Source organism: Hylobates moloch, unplaced genomic scaffold (assembly GCF_009828535.3).
Source record: "Hylobates moloch isolate HMO894 unplaced genomic scaffold, HMol_V3 SCAFFOLD_22, whole genome shotgun sequence".
NCBI classification, from domain to species: domain Eukaryota; kingdom Metazoa; phylum Chordata; class Mammalia; order Primates; family Hylobatidae; genus Hylobates; species Hylobates moloch.
Window position 1 is genome coordinate 46,217,548 of NW_026652297.1, and position 22,487 is coordinate 46,240,034.

A 22,487-nucleotide genomic window follows, 5' to 3' on the forward strand; every position below is an offset into this window, starting at 1 on the left:
CAGTCCACCTGCCTGCTCTGCTGTGTGTTTCCGTTTTAGAAAGGAGGAGGGAATGACTGTCATTAGCCAGGCCACGTCACTCTTTGGAGGGATACACTGGTGATTCTCCTTTAGAGGCCCTTGGATTCTCTGCATATCAGACAGAAATAGTTGGATTTCTTAAAGACAGCTTGCTTGTCTAGATGACAGCAAACACAGGGACAGGGAACATTGTGTGCTTTCTGCCACTCCTTCCTGGACATGGCTCGTTCTTTCCTGAAGCTTGCCTCTCAGGTACAGAGGCAGTATTGATCTCTCAGCTTCTCTGCACCATGTGCTGCTCTGAGTGTGCCTTGCCAGATGCTAATACCTTCAAGCTCCACCTCCTGTTGCTTCAGAGGGAAGCTGTGCTTCCACCAGGGTTTCCAGCCAAAAGGAAGGGGAGGGCAGCAGGGAGCAGCCCTGCGGCAGAATGGCCAGCTTAGGGTTTTCCAGCCTTCCAGCTGCCTGAGGCCTCAGGAGATGCAGGCAGCTTCGAGAGCCAGACCCATGGCTCACTGTCAGTTGGAATCAAAAGGATCTCTGGTTCTGATAGGCCTGCTTACATTTCTAGGTGAACTCTGGTCCAGGTCCCAGGCGAGCAGGTCTTGGGGGTGGTTTTTGTGATGCCCACTTTGATTTTCACACCTTCAGTTCTGTACTTGGTAGAAGGATTTGCTGGCTATGCTCTAACTTTTCTTCTTCTTACAGGATAGCGCTGGCTTTCACAGGGATTAGCCTTCTGGTGGTGGGCACAACTGTGGTGGGATACTTGCCAAATGGGAGGTGAGTAGAGTGTGGCAGTCCATGCCTGAAGGACAGTTAGTTCTAGGAATGGTGCTCAGATACCGAAGGCAAGGCCACTTCTTTGGACACAACCAAAGCCATGGAATCTTAGATGGATTAAATAACCCAGTGGTAGCCGGGCGCGGTGGCTCACGCCTGTAATCCCAGCACTTTGGGAGGCTGAGGTGGGTGGGTCACCTGAGGTCAGGAGTTCGAGACCAGCCTGGCCAGCATGACGAAACCCTGTCTACTAAAAACACAAAAGTTAGCCAGGCGCAATGGCAGGTGCCTGTAATCCCAGCTACTTGGGAAGCTGAGGCAGGATAATCCTTGAATCCAGGGGGCAGAGGTTGCAGTGAGCCAACATTACACCACTGCACTCCAGCCTAGGCAACAGAGCGAGACTCCATCTCAAATAATAATAATAATAACAACCCAATAGCAACAATGGCATCAGCAGTAAAGTCTTTACTTTTTTAAAATTTTGATCTATGACTGTTCTTTTTGTCCTTCAGCCCTCACATTCTTCCCATTTTAAAGACAAAAGGGAGAAGCCACAAACTGTAGAGTCCGAGACTCAGATGTTAACAGATTTTACGGCTTCTTGTTTAGTTTTGAGCATTTGACTGTGTGGATAGAGTGGTGAGACAATACAGTTTTTAAAATGGTTTGAAATGTAGGGAGGTTTTGTCTGTTTGTGTGAAGAATATTTTGCTCCCTTTGGGAAGTTCTGGGGTTTAGAAACCTTTCTTCTGCCTGGGTGGGTGAGGAGGTTCGCCTCTGGCCTTGGGCCTGCCTCTGGATGTTGACTGGGGGAACGGAGTTCAGCCCGCCTGTGGTCTGTGGATGCCGGATTCTAGGCTGTGAATTCTCCACCCACTGATTTGGGTGGATGTAAGTGAGTCTCCCTGTCCCCTCTTTCTTTCCTCATGTGTGAACATAAAGGTGCTCATGCATCACAGGACTTTCCTGTGTGTGCTCATGTCTATACAAGCACTTTGCCATCATAAAGGACTGCTGAGCTGTTGAAGTCAGCAACTCTTTCTGTCTTCCTGTATGTAAAATAAAACCCAGAATCCTTGTCCCGTTGTTGCAGGTTTAAGGAGTTCATGAGTAAACATGTTCACTTAATGTGTTACCGGATCTGCGTGCGAGCGCTGACAGCCATCATCACCTACCACGACAGGTGAGAGCGTTTTGTATCGATAGGAAGGGAGATGGCGCTGCAGGAAACACCACCCACCTGTACTTGGCCAAATGGGAAGATGCTTCTGAGCTTTTAATTAGAGCAGATGAAGCGTGTGAGGTGAGAGGTGTGTTATATGAACTGTTTCACACTAATTTTGGTTGCTTTGCATACATTTTAAACCCAGGGAAAACAGACCAAGAAACGGTGGCATCTGTGTGGCCAATCATACCTCGCCGATCGATGTGATCATCTTGGCCAGCGATGGCTATTATGCCATGGTAAGAGCTCTTTCCGGTGCGTTCTTGAGGCAAGACTTCCTGCTTTAGACTGGTCAGGGCTAGGAGGCTCCTGGACTCTTCACATAAACACTTTTATGCGTGGGCCAGGCCCCCACCTTACTGTCACTGTGGGGGCTTTGTGGGACTGTGATAGGAGATACCCTGGGCAGAGTGATTGTTGAGTGTGGCTGGAGAGGATGCTGAGGGCGGTCAGGCAGACCAGCAGCGGGAGAGGGAGTTGCTGGCAAGGACTGTGTCCAGGGCATCTGAGAATCTGCTCAGGGAGAGGCAGTTTTACACAGGGAATCGCGCTACTTTAGTATTTTAGTGTTTTGTCTTAGGGGTTTCAGTTATGTTTTTAATTACCTATTTCTAGTATTACTGATTAAAAGGAGAAGTTTAAGATTCGGGGAGTCTTGGTAGTGGTTTCTTGGCAGTGAGCAACCTTCAGCCAGCAAGCGTTAGAGGTGAGAAGTTGGACTGCTTATTTTGTGAGATCTGGTGCTTCCTAGTGGGGAGATTTGTGTGAAGATGGCTTCACTACTAATGAGTCCTGTGCCTGCGCTTAGGTGGGTCAAGTGCACGGGGGACTCATGGGTGTGATTCAGAGAGCCATGGTGAAGGCCTGCCCACACGTCTGGTTTGAGCGCTCGGAAGTGAAGGATCGCCACCTGGTGGCTAAGAGGTAATGGACAGAACACTGCTGTTCTGCTTGGCCAGTTAGAATGCTGAAAAGCTTTCAGGGTAGTTATCCCTCCACAGTGCAGTTACGTGCCTTCTATCATAAGCCTATACTGCTTTCATAATAATTTTTTCCTAAAACATGAGATTTTAAAAGTGGCCGGGTGTGGTGGCTCATGCCTGTAATCCCAGCACTTTGGGAGGCCAAGGTGGGCGGATCACTTGAGGTCAGGAGTTCGAGACTAGCCTGACCAACATGGTGAAAATACAAAATACTAAAAATACAAAAATTATTGACGGGCATCTGTAATCCCAGCTACTAGGGAGACTGAGGCAGGAGAATAACTTGAACCAGGGAGGCAGAGGTTGCAGTGAGCCAAGATCGCGCCATTGCATTCCAGCCTGGGCGACAGAGTGAGACTCTGTCTTAAAAAAGTATAGAAACCCTAATATTATTTACCAAGTTAATAATGTTTCTTAACCTTTTTTTTATTCATTGTACCCATCGTAATAAAGAAAATACGAATTTTTACTTCATTTGAAACCTCAAAGTGAATTCATTTATCACAAATAAAAAGAAATCTAAGGCAGTGGAACAAAGTACTGCCCTGTTTTCAAACTTTAAGAAGGTGAATCTGGTGTAAGTAATGCAAAGAGATTTGCAGCAGACAGAGACATCAAGACAGTTGAGACCAAGCCACACATGGTGGCTCAGGCCTATAATCCCAGTGCTTTGAGAGCCCAGGAGTTCGAGACCAGCCTGGGCAACATAGGGAGACCCCATCTCTACAAAAAATTTAAAAATCAGCTGAGCGTGGTGGTACGCTCCTGTAGTCCCAGCTACTTGGGAGGCTGATGTGGGAGGATCGCTTGAGCCAGGGAGAGTGAGACTGCAGTGAGCTGTGGTTGCACCACTGCATTCCAGCCTGGGCAACACAGGGAGACCCTGTCTCAAAAAATAACAAATAAGAAAAGACAGTTGAGATTATCTTCCATAGAGACAGATGACCCCTCCCCTAACTCCCTTTGCTACATCTCAGGGACAGAGCATTGAGCCAGCAGGGCTGGGCCCAGCTTCACAACTGTTACGTGGTCTAGTGACACAGGTTTATTGAGGGGGCCATGCCCAGGCCTTGTGGCAGGTGTCTCTTTCAGGTGGCCCCCAGGTTGAGTGGCATCGTTGGTGCTCCGATGTTCACACAGAATTGAACAGTTCTGTGAATTAAATGGTAACCTGATTTTTCTCTATCCATATACATTTTTTCTTGATGAGCATTAGATTATGGGTTTAAAAGGATACAGTCATGCTTGTTAACTTTTTATAATCGAGACTATTGTCACAAATAAATAGGTTATTTATAAACATATTTTGACAATGATGTGTATAGGGTTGTCTGACCCTTCATTTTATTTTCCTCTTTGAAAGACTGACTGAACATGTGCAAGATAAAAGCAAGCTGCCTATCCTCATCTTCCCAGAAGGTAAGAAGGGATTGGTTGCCACGAAGCGCTTCTGTGGGGAGTGCGGGAGTGTGATGCTGTTGTTTCCTGGGAACCAAGGCCCTCAGCCCTTGTTGGGGTTATCTGTTTTCACTGAATAATGTTAGGTCCCCGTTAGGTTGGAAGTAGGACTAAAAACTCAGGCAAGTTCAGAATTTGAACTAAGAATGCCATAGTGTGAACTCCCCAAATGCAGGAATTTCTTCTGTAATGTTTCAGCTCCTCACGGAGCTCGTGGAGTCCTCCTAAAGCCACTGCAAGTCTCTGCTTTATCTAGGCTGTGTGTATGAATCAGGGAAAGTGGTCCTGTAGAAAGAGAATCGGAGGCACCATCTTGCTTGTCTCTGTTAAGTGTTGTTTTTGCTGTGTGTATGAATCAGGGAAAGTGGTCCTGCAGAAAGAGAATCGGAGGCACCACCTTGCTTGTCTCTGTTAAGTGTTGTTTTTAAGTTAGGGAGATGACAGATGTATCTTACTGGAGGAACCATTAGAAGAATTTTGTCTATTATACTTAGTCTTTAAGAAACGCCTAATATCTGGGGTAAAGGGCCAACAGAAATAGCATTTTATTGTCTCCTGCATTTTAGGAACCTGCATCAATAATACATCGGTGATGATGTTCAAAAAGGGAAGTTTTGAAATTGGAGCCACAGTTTACCCTGTTGCTATCAAGGTACAAGACCTCCGATGGTACACACTGTCATTACTGGAGCTGCTGTGAGTGGGGCACAGCAGGAGGAGGTAGAGGAAGGAGCTGGGGTCACCAGTCTGTGGTCGATGCCCTCAGCAGTGGCGTGGGGCTGGGTTGACGTGGGTCAAGTGCTGCCGGAGGAGGATGGTGAGTGCTCAGCACCCCCTTAGAAGGGCCTGGGGAGTGTGGAATGGGGGACAGCCAGATTCCCGCCTGCATGCTGCTGCCGCAACCATTCGGGAAATGGCAAGCCCTTCACTTCTTACCTTGCTTCATAAACCTAGCTGGAATGTAGGCCCCTCCACATGGAAAGGTGACTGATTGCCGGGCCCAGTGGTGTGGTTTCAAGCTGGATTTTTGCATTTTGGGGGAGCCATGAGGATGGGGGGGGTCCTTACTCCAGTCCAGTGGGAGAAACAGCTTCACTGCTTTTAGTTGTGTCATCTTTTAGACCTACAGCAGCTCCTAACAATGAGATGGACCCTGGGAGTTTATCTAATGTACGTCGACCCTTTAGGAACTGCTCCTCTAACCCTTCAGACACCCAGAGCTATAGGATGTGATTAGCTAGTCATCTGCACTTTGTTCCTCCCCGCTCTTACCCTCTTCACATCCACCAGGCCTCACATCATGACACCTACAAAACACAGGCCGTCCTCAGTGTGATTAAAGTATTTAGGCTGCAGCCTAAGAGCTCGGTAAAATGGTGAGCAGATATGAGTCAGGCTTCACGCTTAGAATTTCTTTTGTAGGGGACTGCGGGTTGTCTGCAGAGCATTCTGTAGAGTTGGTTCTGACTTTCTTTTCACCTTGCCAGTGCCACTGGAGAGGTGTTGCTCCTGGTGAGGCCGATGCTCACCAGCCTCTCACTGTTCATCATTTAGCTGGAGGACCAGGCCAGGGATGGCAGATGAATATTGCCTGCAGGGGACTCTGATTGACAGGCTAGGACTCACCAGAGCCTGAGGATGCTGTGTCTGGAAACAGCAGGAAAGAGGAACATAGTCTGGTAGCAGAGTCTGCCTTGGGTGTGGGAGTGGGGACTGGCATCTGCATCCTGCATTCTGGCAAAACGAGGACAGGTGCTTTGCAGTGAGACTGTGAAGCTGCTGGATGGAAGCCCTTACTGCTGCCTCCAGAACAGCGGCTCTTGAACTTAGGCTGCATCAGCATTGCCTGCAGGGATTGTTAAAATGTAGATCGCTGGGCCCCACACCCGGGGTTTCTGAACTTCCCATTCTTTTTCTTTTGAGGCAGGGTCTCAGTCTGTCACCCAGGCTGGAGTGCAGTGGCACAATCATGACTCGTGCAACCTTGACCTCCCACATTCAGGTGATTCTTGTGTCTCAGCCTCCCAAGTAGCTGGGATTACAGGTGCATGCCACCACACCCGGCTAATTTTTTAATTTTTGTAGAGACGGAGTTTCACCATGTTGCCCAGACTGATCTAGAACTCCTGGACTCAAGTGATCCGCCTGCCTTGGCCTCTCAAAGTGCTGGGATTACAGGCCTGAGCCACCCTGCCGGGCCTTCTGAGTTTCCATTCTAACATGTTCTGGGTGGCATTGATGGTGCCGGTCGGGACTACACTGGTGGCCACAGTTCTGAAGCAGTGGCTCTTAGCTGCTGTCGGAACACGAACCCTGAGGAGTTTCTGCTCCTCTCCAAAGTAAAATGCTTATAAATTTTAGATACATTTCCATTCAGTCCACAGAGTAGAGCCCATGTATGGCTAAGAACATCTGGTCTACAGATTACTGGTTTTTGTGAATTCTTTATTGGTAATCAAACTTGGATAGCCTTAGCGATTTCAAGGCTCTTCTTATATTTCCACCGGAATCCAGCCGTGACCTGATGTGAGGAGTGTGTCGCTGTGTTGAGCTTCTGCCTTGTTTCTCTGTCCACACACACTGCCCAGTGTGGAATAGAGAATCAGCCCAAAACAAAGGGTTCTCACACTCCTGTGACATCAGAATTTCTGTCCATATCAGGCTTTATAAAATATAACAACATGACCAGATGCGGTGGCTCACGCCTGTAATCCCAGCACTTTGGGAGGCTGAGGCAGGTGGATCACTTGAGGCCAGGAGTTCGAGACAAGCCTGGCCAATATGGTGAAACCCCGTCTCTACTAAAAATACAAAAAAATTAGCCGGGTGTAGTGGCGGGTGCCTGTAGCCCCAACTACTCGGGAGGCTAAGGCAGGAGAATGGCGTGAACCCAGGAGGTGGAGCTTGCAGTGAGCCGAGATAGCACCACGGCACTCCAGCCTGGGCAACAGTGTGAGACTAAAATAAAAAAATAATACTTTCTTTCTGATCATACACATTGCTTAGTTTTAAGAACTTTATTTTCCCTTGTTTCTGTTGGTATTATAATAACACATTAAGCCTTCTGTAGTTAAATCTAAATTTCTTAGCTTCTATAATTAAGCCTAAATTATCTTCATTTTTGTAGTTAGGGCCACAGTCTTGTCAAAATTATCCAGTTTTTATACTGTGGATCATAAAACTTAGGCTGGAAAGGCCTAAAAGATCATAGAGTTCAACCCCAGCCCAGCCCACATGCAGGACCCTGCCCTGGGCTCCTTCTCAGGCTTTCCCAGGGAAAGGACATTTTTGATGTTGTTGGCAGCACGGCTGTGTGGCATAACTCTTGAAATTCTGGCTCCTTTATTTTTCCACTCTGGTCCTGGGTGTTTGCACAAGGTCAGCCTACTGCTTTGTGTACAGGATCCCTTCAGACATTCGCTGGCAGCACCAGGCACTTTGTCCAGGCGTTCTCAAGCACCCAGGTCCTCCTGTTGCTCCTTGCACAACTTCCTCCAGAGCTTACCTACCCTGCTCACCTGCCCCTCCAGCTACTTGTTTGGTGAGAATGTGGGTCACAGCTGCAGCCACATTTTCTGCAAAATAGCAATGAAATAATGGAAGGATCTGATACTTGCTTCATGGTAGATGCAGGCCTGTGTGGTTGAGACCTCCCAGGGCTGTCAGCGTGAGCACAGAGCTGCCTCCTGAACAGACGGCTGACTTTGTTGGAAGTGTAAATGTAGAAGCTTTCTAATAGTGTCCTCCCTGGTCTGGGCACCAGAAATCATATTTAAAAGTTGGTGTTTGTATAAGAAAATATCTTTATTTGGGGGAGGTACACTAGATGAATGACAGGATGCTGGGAGGGGAGAGGTGGAGCAAGTGGGAAACATTGGCGGTGGTTGAATCAGGGAATGGGTACATGGGAGTGCATGATCCTTTTATCCCTGGTGTTGGAGATGTTTGAAAACTTTATATTAACCTATGAGTAAGACCTGAAACTAATCAAAGAGGGAAGACATTTGCTTGAGGCAGGCTGTCAGGGGAGCCTTCCTTACTGATCTGTAGCAGAGGCCGGGTCCCTCGGGGGAGATCAGTGTTGCTCACAGTCAGAACCAGCCACATGGAGAGGGGCTTCCGCAGTACTCATGCAAGGTTAGGGAGCAGCACCCCAGTACCAGCACGGCCCAGTGGAGTCACTGACAGCAGTCACTGTGGACTCGCACACGTTGTGAGAACTACTCACGTCTTACCTCCAGCTTTCCGTTGTTTTCAGTATGACCCTCAATTCGGCGATGCCTTCTGGAACAGCAGCAAATATGGGATGGTGACGTACCTGCTGCGAATGATGACCAGCTGGGCCATTGTCTGCAGCGTGTGGTACCTGCCTCCCATGACTAGAGAGGTGAGTGCCCACCCCAGGCAGGTCTGCACCCGCTCTGTGTAACGTCAAGCTGGGGCTGAACAGTCTCATTCATTCTTTCTTACAGGCAGATGAAGATGCCGTCCAGTTTGCAAATAGGGTAAAATCTGCCATTGCCAGACAGGGAGGACTTGTGGACCTGCTGTGGTAAGTTTAGAGCCAGGCCTTTTCAGCTGAGTTTCTGCAACAAATGCTGTGTCATTGACTTCACTTACATATCATTCCCCCTGGTGTGGAGAATTAAACTTGTCAGCTCTAGAGAGAGCAGTTGGACTCTCCCCGAATTCCAACCCAGAAGTGCCCTGTGCCTCCTTGACCTTGGGGAACCTGGATCAGGGATGCCTGGACTGAGGCAGTTGATTCTGTGTACCTTTCTGGGGTTTGAACCAGTCTTCCAGGACACCTGGACAGTGCCCATCTCTGGGTGGGCATGACCTGCTACTAATCTGAAAACCTCAAGAAGGAAGGAGGACTTTCCCTGGTCCCAGTATATCTGGCAAAATTGAACCATTCTTAGAAACGCAAAGGTCGTGTTTGTTGTATTCAGCTTGTTACCTAATAGAGCAGGATTGACATACTTTTTCTGTAGTCAGTAAATAGTTTAGGGTTTGCAGGCCATATGGTGTCTGTTGCAGCTACTGATCTCTGCCATTGTAGTGTGAAAACAGACAGTCTATAAACCAATGAGCATGGCTGTGTTCCAATAAAACTTTATTTACAAAAACAGGTATCAGCTGGATGTGGTCCATGGGCTGCATTTGACCAGCCCTTATACTAGAGCATGAGGTAGTTTTATCCCAAACAGTAGGAGACTGACAGGGGTGAATGCTGATTCAGAGAAAGTTTTCCACTCTGTAGGGCATTTAGGTTTAAGAGCCAAGGGTCAACCGAGGAGAGCATTTGTCTTAGATGGGCATTATCTATGAGAAAAGAAAGGGTAGAAATTCACATTGTAAACTCAACTGTAGAGTCTCAGGGAATAGATTGGCTTTCAGATGATGGCCTTTTAAAAAATGCTAGCATGGATTGTGCACTCACCAACTCACCATAACATTAGCACTGGAGCTAGATTTTGAACCCACATCTAACAGACTTTTAGAGCTTGAAGGTTTAACTTCTGCCCCATGTTCCCATCTCTGAAGTTTAACAAAGACAGAGTTCCCGTCTCTGAAGTTTAACAAAGACAGAGTTCCCGTCTCTGAAGTTTAACATGCTTTTAAAATCCATGCCTTTGCTATGGATTTTAAAGGGTGTAGCGGAGAGACTGAAAGCGGGCTTGGATTTTTATAAGTTGTTGAAGATGGTGATAATTCTAGAGTGTAGGCACGGAGGGGGCCAGCAGGCGAGACGGAATGGGACTGTAACGAAACAATCCCAAGTCTGGTGGGTTGGTTTGGGGCTGCTGCAGGGAGGCACTGGGGCAGTGGGGCTGGAACTCTGAGAGGCAGCCCCGGAGGTAAACCTCCATTCCTGATGACATTCTTTTTTTGAGCATGGAAGAAGTCAGAACACGCGTTACCCCTTGCGTTAGCTCTCTGCATGAGTTTGGAGTATCCCTGGGTCTGAATTAAACAAGTGACATTTTACAGATCGATTTTACAGATACGTTATGAGTCGATATTTCTTAAAGCATGTCTACCTTCCGTAATGCCAGAATTCCTCCTTTTCCTTTGTGAGGTGAAGATGAATGTTAGAGTAGAAAGAATTGTAAACTCCTTGGTAGGCTTAAGCAGTTACCAAGTACCTTGAATGTGAGTAGTAAATTCTCACCCCAGGGCAAGGGTAGACCTTTTGAGATAGAAAGGGTGGATATTGGGAACCCAGAGCCCCAAATCCCCTGAGGTTGTCTTGGTGAGTGCCACGGGTTACCCTGTTTCTGGCAGGTTTTTCTTGGTATTTGGGCAGCACGGTGCATCTCCCATGGTGTGAGGGTAGCTGGGAGCCCTCTTGGCTGTTACTACATCCAGCCTTTGTCTCTCCAGGGATGGGGGCCTGAAGAGGGAGAAGGTGAAGGACACGTTCAAGGAGGAGCAGCAGAAGCTGTACAGCAAGATGATCGTGGGGAACCACAAGGACAGGAGCCGCTCCTGAGCCTGCCTCCAGCTGGCTGGGGCCACCGTGCGGAGTGCCGACGGGCTCAGAGCTGGAGTTGCCACCGCCGCCCCCACTGCTGTGTCCTTTCCAGACTCCAGGGCTCCCCGGGCTGCTCTGGATCCCAGGACTCCGGCTTTCGCCGAGCCGCAGCGGGATTCCTGTGCACCGGGCGCAGCCTGCCCTTGGTGGTCTAAACGGATGCTGCTGGGTGTCGCAACCCAGGACGAGATGCCTTGTTTCTTTTACAATAAGTCGTTGGAGGAATGCCATTAAAGTGAACTCCCCACCTTTGCACGCTGTGCGGGCTGAGTGGTTGGGGAGATGTGGCCACCGTCTTGTGCTAGAGATGGCGGGACAAGAGTCTGTTATGCAAGCCCGTGCGCCAGGGATGTGCTGGGGGCGGCCACCTGCTCTCCAGGAAAGGCACAGCTGAGGCACTGTGGCTGGCTTCAGCCTCAACATCGCCCCCAGCCTTGGAGCTCTGCAGACATGATAGGAAGGAAACTGTCATCTGCAGGGGCTTTCAGCAAAATGAAGGGTTAGATTTTTATGCTGCTGCTGATGGGGTCACCAAAGGGAGGGGAAGAGGCCAGGTGGGCCACTGACTGGCCCATGGGGAGAACATGTGTTCGTACTCCAGGCTAACCCTGAACTCCCCATGTGATGCGCGCTTTGTTGAATGTGTGTCTCGGTTTCCCCATCTGTAACATGAGTCGGGGGGAATGGTGGTGATTCCTACCTCACAGGGCTGTTGTGGGGATTAAAGTGCTGCGGGTGAGTGAAGGACACATCACGTTCAGTGTTTCAAGTACAGGCCCACAAAACGGGGCAGGGCAGGCCTGAGCTCAGAGCTGCTGCACTGGGCTTTGGATTTGTTCTTGTGAGTAAATAAAACTGGCTGGTGAATGAACTGGGGGACTTCTCCCTTTACTTTCTCCCTTGGCTGTGGCCCTGAGTAGCAGGCTTCTCGTGAGGATTCCCGTTCTCTTCTGGGAGCACGGCCCTGAGGCTGCAGAGAAGCCACCTGACTCCTGGAGCGAGGAACCCTGCAGCTCAGAAGGTGAACGGCTCGTCTCAGATGCTTGCAGATCTTTGGTTAATTTAGAATTTCCAGCACAGACATGGATTTCTCCAGAGATTGGAGGTGTGTGCGGGTCGCTGATGTGAGGCCTAGGGGAAGCAATGAGTAAACTCCAGGGTGGGGGAGGAGCAGGGGCCCAGGGAGGGCTGCAGAGGGGCAGCGGGGGCAGGGCCTGTGCTGCATGGTGGCTTCTGCAGGGGAGGAGCAGGGGCCCAGGGAGGGCTGCAGAGGGGCAGAGGGGGCAGGGCCTGTGCTGCTGCATGGTGGCTTCTGCAGGGGAGGAGCAGTGGCCCGGGGAGGGCTGCAGAGGGGCAGGGTGGGCAGGGCATGTGCTGCATGGTGGCTTCTGCACAGCCAGAGCAGGCACCACAGGAAAAGAGGTCGGCCACTGGTGCCTGCTGTACAGTCACAGTGGAGGCAGAGCCAAGGCCAAGCAGCCCCTGTGGATTCTGGGGTTTCACCAGTTTCATGCTCCTCAGCTCCCCATTCATGCCCCACCAGCCCTCACTTGGGACCCACACTCCCTTGTGGCACAGTCATGAGGCCTCTCAGGATTTTGTGCCTGTGGTGCTAAGTGTCACGTCCCCAAGGTCGCCCTCTGGCCTGCAGTTCACGGACGGGGTGGGTGTGAAGCTGTGCTCCTGGGGCTGCAGACATATCCACTTTGTCACATGGGGACCTGCTGGGTTGGCCCTGCAATCTCCTTTTCTCTGCACCTACTTGTGACCTCCCCGGGAGAGCCTCCCGTTTCCTCACCTGCCCTGTTGCCAGCCCGGGGGAAATCATCTTTTTGCTCTCAAATGAAGACTGAAAAAATAAATAAAGTAAGTGTTATGACTAATAACAGTCTCTTAGGAACTGTTTTACAAAATGCTTAAGAATGAAAAGTGATTTTCAGCTTTTATAGGTGATGTTTACAGTGTTTGTAAACCAACTGGAGGGATCAGTAATTGGTCTTAAAGATCCGGTTCTCTTTTAAAAAGTTCATCTGAAACTTTATGATTTGTTACTTTCGTGATTTGCATAGGTATTTATATATACACACACACACAGGTTTTGCTTTTGTCTGTCTCACATTCAGCACAGCTGTCTGCGGCCCCTGCTGGCAGGTGTGGCCGCACCTGGTGTGAAGTCACGTGGAGTCAGTACTGTGGAGGGAAGTCCTGTGTGGGCCGGGCAGTGAGGAGAGGACTGACTCACGCCTGAAGAAACGAAACCTCCCCTTTCTGTGTATGCCTTTTACCATCATCCAGGTGACTGCTCCATCCTTTTAAATTAGGGGTCCTGCAAGCCCCAAGTGACCCATAGTCAGAATATCTGGTTTGGGGTAACCGAGTTGGTCTTATGGGGCAAAACCTCAAGACACTTAGAAACATGCAAAGTACAAAATAATGTGTTCCCTCCTGTTACCCCAGCGATGGTGGGGCTGAGCTGGGAATGACAACCGGTGGTGTAATGAGTGGAAAGTGCTGGCCAGCTGCTAACCCCCCTCCAAGCCTGCTGCACCTTCACTTCTCTGCATCTGTCTCCTGAGTCATAATTAGGTACTTGGCTAGATGACCTCAGAGACCCCATCCACCTCTGAATTTTCTGTTTTTAAGCCCATATCTCAAACTTTGGCTTTGATCTCTGAAGTCTTCTGGGTTTGGAAATACAGGAAGTCAGCTTTGAATCCATTGCTTCTCTAAAACATCAGGGCTAGTGGAACTAACCCACTTGAGGGTGACTTCAAGGGCTTTAGGCAGCCGTGGGGCTGGGGCCATACTGCTCTCAGGCTGGGCAGTGTCTTCATTGTGGATCTCAGACAGCCTTTTTTACTCAAACATGAGACTTTCCACCCACCAGTTAGGGAACTTTTTTTTTTTTTTTTAAACACAGAGTTTCACTCTTGTTGCGCATGCTGGAGTGCAATGGCACAATCTCAGCTCACTGCAACCTCTACCTCCTGGATTCAAGTGATTCTTTTGCCTCAGCCTCCAAGTAGCTGAGATTACAGGCATGCACCACCACACCCAGCTAATTTTTTGTATTTAGTAGAGACTGGGTTTCACCATGTTGGTCAGGCTGGTCTCCAACTCCTGACCTCAGGTGATCCACTCTCCTAGGCCTCCCAAAGTTCTGGGATTACAGGCGTGAGCCACTGTGCCCAGCCAAGAGGGAACTTCTTAATAAAGCTAGTGGGATTCCCTTGACAGCAGAACCAGCCTTGGGACTTGATGCTTCACTGTGTCAGAATCCGTCCATGGTGCTGCCTTTCAGAGAAGAGGCTTGATGTGTGAGGGGTCGGGGGAGTGCTCCAGATCCCTGAAATGCCCCTCCCAGACCAGTGACAGGCATTTTTGGGTGCCATCGTGTGACCTTCACGGCAGAGCAAACAGTGGGCACCAACCCTGTTGTCCTGTGGAAATCTGAGTCTCTGAATCCTGCCATTTCCTTTCTGGAATTGGCCAGGAACTTGATTTTCTGGGCTAGTGCTTGCTACTGTCCCCTGACACATAAAGGATCCCCCTATGTCATAGGTCCCACCTGCCTGCTGTGCATCCCGGGTGGCCAGACTCGGCTTCTCCAGGTGCACTTGTCCCGGGTGGCCCAGCCCGTAGGCTGGAAGGGCAGCTGCAGGTGCACTGCCTCGCGGACAGGTTAGGAGACGGCCACGCAGCCATCCATCTTCTACAGCACACACACCCCGCTCTCCCCCCCAGTCAATATGTCTCTCTCCGATGGGAAAGTTAATAAATTTTGCTCTAGATTAAAAGTATTGATCATTTCATTTGTAAACGATAAATAAAAAGGGGGAACTTTTCATTGCGCCAGGGGTGGCGCCTGGCGTGTGTTGCGGGGGTGATTGCGCTGGCTGCCGGGGGGTGGGCTTCTCATATGCATTCTGGCCGGCCAGCTGCATTGATTTCCTATTAGTCTCCCAGCACCACCCAGTAACACATCATTTCAGTACCTGCTATTAATGGTCTTTTGATAAATAATCACTTGTAAGTCAATAAATTTTTATTAAACAGTGTGGCTCTTTGATTTATTAAAATCCGACTGTGTTTGTCTGGGAGAAAAGGGATGCCGAATTGAAGTGGAGGTTTTCATACATCTTCCTGACGCGGAGCAGTCACCACACACTCCAGAGAAAAACAATTGCATTTTAACAGAAACAAAACGGCCGAGTTTGGAACTTGGGCCCAGGGAAACTTTATCTCTGTCAGCCTGAGGCTTACTCTGCAGGGATCAGCTGCGGGCTGGAGGGCGCCGAGTTGAGAACTTTGTGTTGGCCTCCAAGAGTGCCCAAGTGCCAGGGCTGGATGCCCCTGCTGGGCTGCATTCTGGGATGGCACCTACCGGCCCTCTCCCAGCTGGGGATGCACCCTGGGGCAGGCACCCTTTGCCAGCAGACATCTGGCATCAACAAGAGAAGCTCGTATGGCAGGACCCTTTAGCTTCCTTCCTGGCCAAATCGCCGCCAGAGTCACCTGTGGCAGGAAGATGTGCCAGGAGACAGTCTTTTGCAGCAATCGGGCTGCATGGATTATTTTTTAAAGTGTGGGCCAATAGCTGAAGACTGGAAATGCCTTTTTGTGAGATTTTCATTGGCATAGAGTTTGCTGTAAAGAGTTTGGCACTTTTTATCGAGACGAATATGGCCCCAAACAGATGGTCTTACGTAGATCAACCCAACCACTGACGATACAACCAGAATTCTCACCCAGGGGAAGTTGTAGGAAAGGGAAAACACTTTCTAGTGTTTCTAGTAAACGTTTTTATTAAAGCAAATAGTTGGAACACCTTCTTGACCCTCCCTCGTCCAGGCTGCTGCTGCGGACTTCCTTCCCATTCATGCTTAGTTTGGCAGGTAGGAACACACAAGGGCTTTTGACAGCGGCACTCTCGGTAAGAAGTGTGGCTGCGGGCCCCAGTGCACTCCAACCTGCTGCAGGCCTTCTCTGGGGTTGTTAGGATTTCCTTCTCTCTCCTGGTCTCAGGGGACCTTGACGGTGGTTAGGAAGCTGGACGGCAGAAAACAAACAGGTATGAATGTCCCGCAGAGCAGGCGGATGCTAGTAGAGTGGTTTTCAGGAGTGTGGTCCATGTGCAGGAGGCTGGTCAAGGACCTAGTTTCTCTTCCAAGGACTTCCAGCCCCACTCCCAGGAATGTGCCAGGCTGGCCAGCAAAGCCTGAGGACACCATGGTTATGGATTCCCAGCACACGGGGAACTGTAGGAGCACCTTGCATTTTACACATACAGACTTCAAGTCCACTTTCAGGGTTAAGCAGGACACTTCTGAAACGCTTCACTGGGGGCTTCCCTCTTAGCCTGCGCTGGCTCCCTGACACCTCACTTCCTGTGCCCACACCCATCCCACTGCACTGTTAGGAGCACTTTGCTGGGGAGGCTGAAGAACGATCTCAGGCTTTCTTGTACTCCATGAGGTTACTTCCTATGCGGGAGTCAAATACATTAAACTGGGAAAGGAATGGCTCTTGCTTGTCGGCTGCCATTACAGCTGCTGATGGGGGTCAGGGGAGTGAGGTTGGCTAAAGGCAGGACAGGGGGCATTTGGGCCATCACCCGGCAGGTACCTGTACCACCTGTTGATGTCACCAGCAGGAAGCCACAGCAAGGGGGATGTCAGGAGGCTCTGTCTCCCTTGAGAGTAAGAAAGGAGAAATGATAATTCCAAGAGTAGCCGTGACCGCACTCCCTTCCCTTGAACCCACAGGTCCCAAAATGCATTTTTTCTTTGTTTTGTTTTGTTTTGTTTTTTGTTGTTTGAGACGGAGTCTTGCTCTGTCATCCAAGCTGGAGTGCAATGGCATGATCTCGGCTCACTGCAACCTCTGCCTCCCAGGTTCAAGCGATTCTCCTGCCTCAGCCTCCCGAGTAGCTGGGATTACAGGCACGCGCCACCATGCCTGGCTAATTTTTGTATTTTTTAGTAGAGACAGGGTTTCACCATGTTGGTCAGGCTGGTCTTGAACTCCTGACCAGGATTACAGGCATGAGCCACCGCACCCGGCCCGGTTGTTGTTTTAAGAGACAAGGTCTCACTCTGTTGCCCAGGCTGGAGTGCAGTGGTGTGATCATGTTCATGGCTCACTGCAGCCTGGGCTCCTGGGTTCAAGCAATCCTCCTGCCTCAGCCTCCCAAGTAACTGGGACTACAGGCGCACCATCACACTGAGCTAATTTTTAAAATTTCTTATAGAGGCAGGGTCTCACTATGTTGCCCAGGTTGATGTTGAACTCCTGGCCTCAAGCAATCCTCCTTTCTTGGCCTCCCAAAGTGCTGGGATTACAGGTGTGACACACCTTGCCCGGGTGACGAAAATGTACTCGAACCCCTCCATATACACAGACTCGGCTCTGGATGGCTGGATGTGAGATCAAGAGGTTAACTGGTGCCTTCCCTTCTGATTCATCCAGAGTTCTAGGCAGATGTTCGGAGGCTCCCTCTGCTCCCTCTTGCCCTGTGTTCCAAATACAAACACCTTGCTCCTCCCTGCTAAGGAGTCAGGGCTGGGTGGGGGGCGCGGAGGCCCTGTGGGCCCAGCCCAGGGCCAGGGTCCCGGTTCCTGCTGCTCGATGTGGGCTTGGGGAAGGGCTGTCCGTACGCAGATTGATCCGCCAGCTGTGATTTGTCATTTCTCTCAGGCAGGCGCTGTTTTCCCTTGGTTCAGGAGGCCCCTTCGACACCTGCTTTATTTTTCTTCCTGCATTGACGTGACGGGAGACAGGTGTTAAACTACTTAATCACTTTAAAATTGTTTTAATTTTCTGTTTTTTATTGATCTCTCCAGCACCAATTAATCAGCTCACTGGACCAGGCAGTTAGTACATTAAAAATTGTCAGGGAGGCCGTGCATCTTGCAAAATGTCTAAAAAATATTCAGCTAGCAAATTTCGCTTTTCTTTGGCATGCAACAGTCCATGGCCCATGAAACTCCCACTCAGAAAAGGCCTCTGCCTCCAGGACTTGTGTGCAGGGAGTATTCAGGCCACTACAGGAGCTCCGGCCAGGGGCTTCTGGTAGGGCAACGCTGGACGCAGGTGCCTGGCTCATCAGTGATTTGCCACCTTTCCTTCCACTTTTGTTCTGTTTCTTGCACATCCTGGGTCTGATTTCCCCAAGGACTTTGGGAGTTTTTGTGGAAGGGGACTTGACAGTCTGTAACTGCCCTGTGAGGCCAGGACAGAGGGTCTAAAGCAAGTGTCCCTTTCCACAAAATCTCCCAACATCCGGCCCCCGAGCCCACAGCCAGATTTCCCCTCCCTGGGACACCAGCACTTTTGACTTGTCCTTCTGACAATGCCAAAACTACCTCCCTGGGGCAGGGGCCCCCTAGGCTGGGTACACTCCGTCTGCTGGCGTGCGGCAGTTGTGTCATGCTGCCTCTTCCCCAGCACACAGTGATGGGCCTGAAGCCCTTCCACAGAATGTCCTGGGCAGTGCCACTCCACACCCACTGTCACTGTCACTGGCTCCTGTGCTGCAAGCCTTCACTGCCTGTCTTTTGTCACCCCTCTGGAAAATGATTTATTAACTACTTGGCTATACTTCTCATTCAATAAAATATGGATGGAACAACCAGAGACTTCAACCTCACTTCTTGGGGTGAGAACTGTGTTTTCCAGTTTTCCCATGTTTGCCTAGTTTCCTATGACTTTCTAAGAGCAAGCCCCTTATTTCTTCCGGGGTGCATTAACCATCCCGCAGACTGTCCACAGGGTCTGGGTCACCCGCTTCTTCCTGGGAGCACCACCCTCCCATAGCAGCTCTTGCTCCCCTGCCCCTCTCTCCAGGCCCAGTAGGCCCCGTGCAGCTGGACGTTTCCTCCCCTCCTCCACGCTTCCCGCTCACGGGGCTCCGCAGAGAGCTAAGCCCAGGCTCTTGAGACTCAGGGGTCCCAGGCCCTGCTGAGAAGGGCTGCCCCCCGCCCCCGCCCCCGACCCCACATTCTGGAAAGTTGGAGGGCGTGGGCCTCGGGGGCCGGCACAGCCAGCCCTGGTTCTGGCCATGGACTTATCTCCCTCACCCCACCCTCTGGTATTAATTGGTATATGATTGGGCCGGGACATATAATCTAGTATTGATTTTCTCTCTGGACGCCACAGCTTTATTTGCTCACATCTGCCTTGTGTTTAATTGGTGCTTTGCTCTGGAAACAGAGATCTTATCGGCCTGCTGGGTTTCTTTTCCTGGAGCACACAGGCACGCACAGTCCCAACCCTGCCTCTCCAGGACCCTCCCGCAGCCAGGCCTGCCCGGGCTTAAGGGGACAGAGGGGAATGACCCAGGGGGTTTGCTTTACACTTGACCTCCCGAGCTGGGGCCAATCCTTCCTGGAGTGAATGTGTGTGTGTCTGTGATGATCACTGGGGAACACTGGCTTTGGGTGGAGCCTGGGTTCATACCCGCTTCCTCCATGTATGTCTTCGCGGCTGGCCTATTGAGTTTTTCAGCACAGTAATATCTCTTCCTTATCTGAGAGAAAGGGAGAATGGATACCTGCTCTGTAGGACTCCTGGAGATTACCTTTCAGGCCCCACACAGCACCTGGCACTTAGTAGGTGTAATGAGCAGCAGCTCCTTTGTCACTTGCCTGGTCCCACTCAGCCCATGCAGCTCTGTCAGAGGCCTGTGAACCAGAGCAACTCCATCTTGAATAGGGGCTGGGTAAAATGAGTCTGAGACCTGCTGGGCTGCATTCCCAGGAGGTTAAGGCATTCTTAGTTGCAGGATGAGTTAGAAGGTCAGCACAAGATATAGCTCATAAAGACCTTGCTGATAAAACAGGTTGCAGTAAGGAAGCCAGCCAAATCCCACCAAAATCAAGATGGTGACGAGAGTGACGGCTTCACTGCTACACTCCCACCAGTGCCATGACAGTTTACAAATGCCATGGCAACATCAGGGAGTTACCCTATATGGTCTAGAAGGGGAGGCATGAATAATCCATCCCTTGTTTAGCATATCATCAAAAATAACCAGAAAAATGGGCAACCGGTAGCTGTCAGGGCTGCTCTGTCTGTGGAGTAGCCATTCTGTTAGTCCTCTACTTTTTTTTTTTTTTTTTTGAGACAGAGTCTCGCTCTGTCGCCAGGCTGGGGTGCAGTGGTGTGATCTCGGCTCACTGTAACATCTGCCTCCCAGGTGCAAGCAATTCTCATGCCTCAGCCTCCTGAGTAGCTGGAACAATAGGCCCGCCATGACACCCAGCTAATTTTTGTATTTTTAGTAGAGACGGGGTTTCACCATGTTGGCCAGGCTGGTCCTGAACTCCTGACCTCAAGTGATCCACCTGCCTCAGCCTCCCAAAGAGCTGAGATTATAGGTGTGAGCCACAGGGGCCGGCCTGATTCCTCTGCTTTCTTAATAAACTTGCTTTCACTTTACTGTAAGGACTCACCCTGAATTCTTTCTTGTGAGAGATCCAAGAGTCCTCTCTTGAGGTCTGGATCGGGACCCCTTTCCTGTAACAGTTCCACATGACTGCAGGCATGGAGGGAGAGGCCACAGGCATGTGCGTTGGAAAGGCGGTATCTCCCGCTGACACCTCTGTTTGTAGGGCTGGGCTGGTGGGCTCATGTCCTCCTAGGGACCCACAATCCAATGACAGCCTCTGACCGCAAGGCCCTGTGGTCACCACCCCCCGCTGCCTTGTCTGAGGTTGAGGGCTTCTGTCCTCTGCACCCAAGAGCTCACCCTCAGGAGGGCCTTTCCTGCCCCTGCCCTCCCAGCTCCACCACACCCCGGCCCCTGCATGTTGGGTTTTGTTTTTCCCTTGTCTGGCATTGGGGCTGTTCGGCACTGCCTGGGCTTTTTGCAGTAAAGGGAAGAGAGAAAGGCCAGGGGTAAACACTGATTTCCTATTGACACAACATTAATTCTCTTGCTCGGACAGGTGAATGTGCTTTCACTCACTTTACCAAGATTAATGATACTTGTTTGCTTGCTAAGAGAGGCCTAATGAGGGGCTTTGGAACACATGCCTTCTGGGCTGGCGTAGGGAAGGAGGCTGCAGGCTGCCGGACTTGGGAAGAGAAGCAGCCTCCCCATGCTGCTTCCAACACCACGGCTCCTCCTTGGGCGCTGGTGCCTTTCCCTAGCGGCAACAGGATCAAGGAGTTATTGGATAAAGAATGTGGGCTCTTTGTGTCCTGCCCCTGGGGTTATTTCTGACAAGGAGAACTTCTCAACAGACCTGCAAATGGGGTCCCTAGTCAGTCCGCCCCTACCCCTGCCCCTACCCCTGCCCCTGCCAGTCACCAGAAGCTCTCCTCCCACCTGTGCAAACCAGAGCCTCCCTCCATTGGCGCCCAAGGCCAAGGTCAAATGTAGGATCAGTCTTTGCTTTATGGCTCTGAAGAGTAAAAAATAGTATCGGAGAGGACAAGCTGGGGCTTCTGAGGTGGGACAGCTGGCAGAGGAGCATCGGTTCCATGAAGGATGCCCATGACCTTAAGGGAGGGGACTCCTAGGCCTGTGAGTCATGCGGCAATAAGATTGAATCAGAGCCGTTTCTGCCTTGTGACTTTGTAGGTTCAGCACAGCTTGAATAAGAAGCAGCCCTACAGCCTCTCTTCTCAGCAAAACAGCCAGGGGCAGATCACGAAAGCGGGTGCAGAGGTGGAGTCGCTCCAGTCTCAGGCTGTTCCAGATTCAGGGACTGCCAGGATCTCCTGAGGACCCCCTCACCTGGTGGGAGGCAGGCCAGGCCATGCCACAAGCAGCCAGATGCGGCAGGCCTCCACCGAACGGAAGCACCAGTTCTCAGGCAGAGCCGTGCTAGAATTGTAAGGCCAGCGTTGCTTTCTTTCCAGCACTAAGCAGCAGCAATTTAGCAAATTCTGCTAAAGCAGGGTCTCTTGAGAAAATAAATAAATACAATCTTAAACCCCAAGAGCCTACAGGGGTAGGTTTTCTTCCATAAGACCTTCCGCAGGTGTCACGCGGCAGGACACCTGGACCTGTCATTGCTCTTTCACCCTTGCCACCTTTCTGGGTCATTCGTATCTTTGTCATCTGGGGAGGAAGGAAAAACCACAGAAATCAATTTAGATCATATGTGGACAACTCCATAGGAGGCAGGGAGAACCAAAACATATGGATTTAAATCAAATTGGGCTTTAAAAATCACTCTTTCCCAGGAGGGAGAGCATTAGGACAAATACCTAATGCATACGAGGCTTAAAACCTATATGACAGGTTGATAGGTGCAGCAAACCACCATGGCACGTGTATACCTATGTAACAAACCTGCACATTCAGCACATGTATCCCAGAACTTAAATTTTTTTTTTTTAAATCACTGTTTCTGACATGCCTCCATCACCAGTCCCTGGGGCACTTGTTAAACCAGGCAGGTTCCTTGGCTGCCCCTCCCCTCCCCTCCCACCTCCCACTGGGTCCGAATATCCCTGCTGGCTCTGG

General features: G+C 50.4%; 1 protein-coding gene across 5 annotated transcripts in view; it reads left to right on the forward strand.

The window, feature by feature from the left end:
* Positions 1-11,882, forward strand: part of GPAT4 (glycerol-3-phosphate acyltransferase 4) — a 44,368-nt gene extending 32,486 nt beyond the window's left edge. For all 5 annotated transcript variants that reach the window (XM_032143420.2, XM_058433386.1, XM_058433388.1 and 2 more), the window contains exons 5-13: positions 730-804; positions 1,901-1,990; positions 2,178-2,271; positions 2,841-2,956; positions 4,379-4,434; positions 5,040-5,125; positions 8,732-8,860; positions 8,946-9,025; positions 10,861-11,882. In XM_032143420.2, the coding sequence (XP_031999311.1) occupies positions 730-804; positions 1,901-1,990; positions 2,178-2,271; positions 2,841-2,956; positions 4,379-4,434; positions 5,040-5,125; positions 8,732-8,860; positions 8,946-9,025; positions 10,861-10,969 (835 nt within the window). In that variant the 3' untranslated portion in view covers positions 10,970-11,882. The remainder of the gene's footprint in view (positions 1-729; positions 805-1,900; positions 1,991-2,177; positions 2,272-2,840; positions 2,957-4,378; positions 4,435-5,039; positions 5,126-8,731; positions 8,861-8,945; positions 9,026-10,860) is intronic.
* The last annotated feature ends 10,605 nt before the right edge of the window (positions 11,883-22,487 follow it).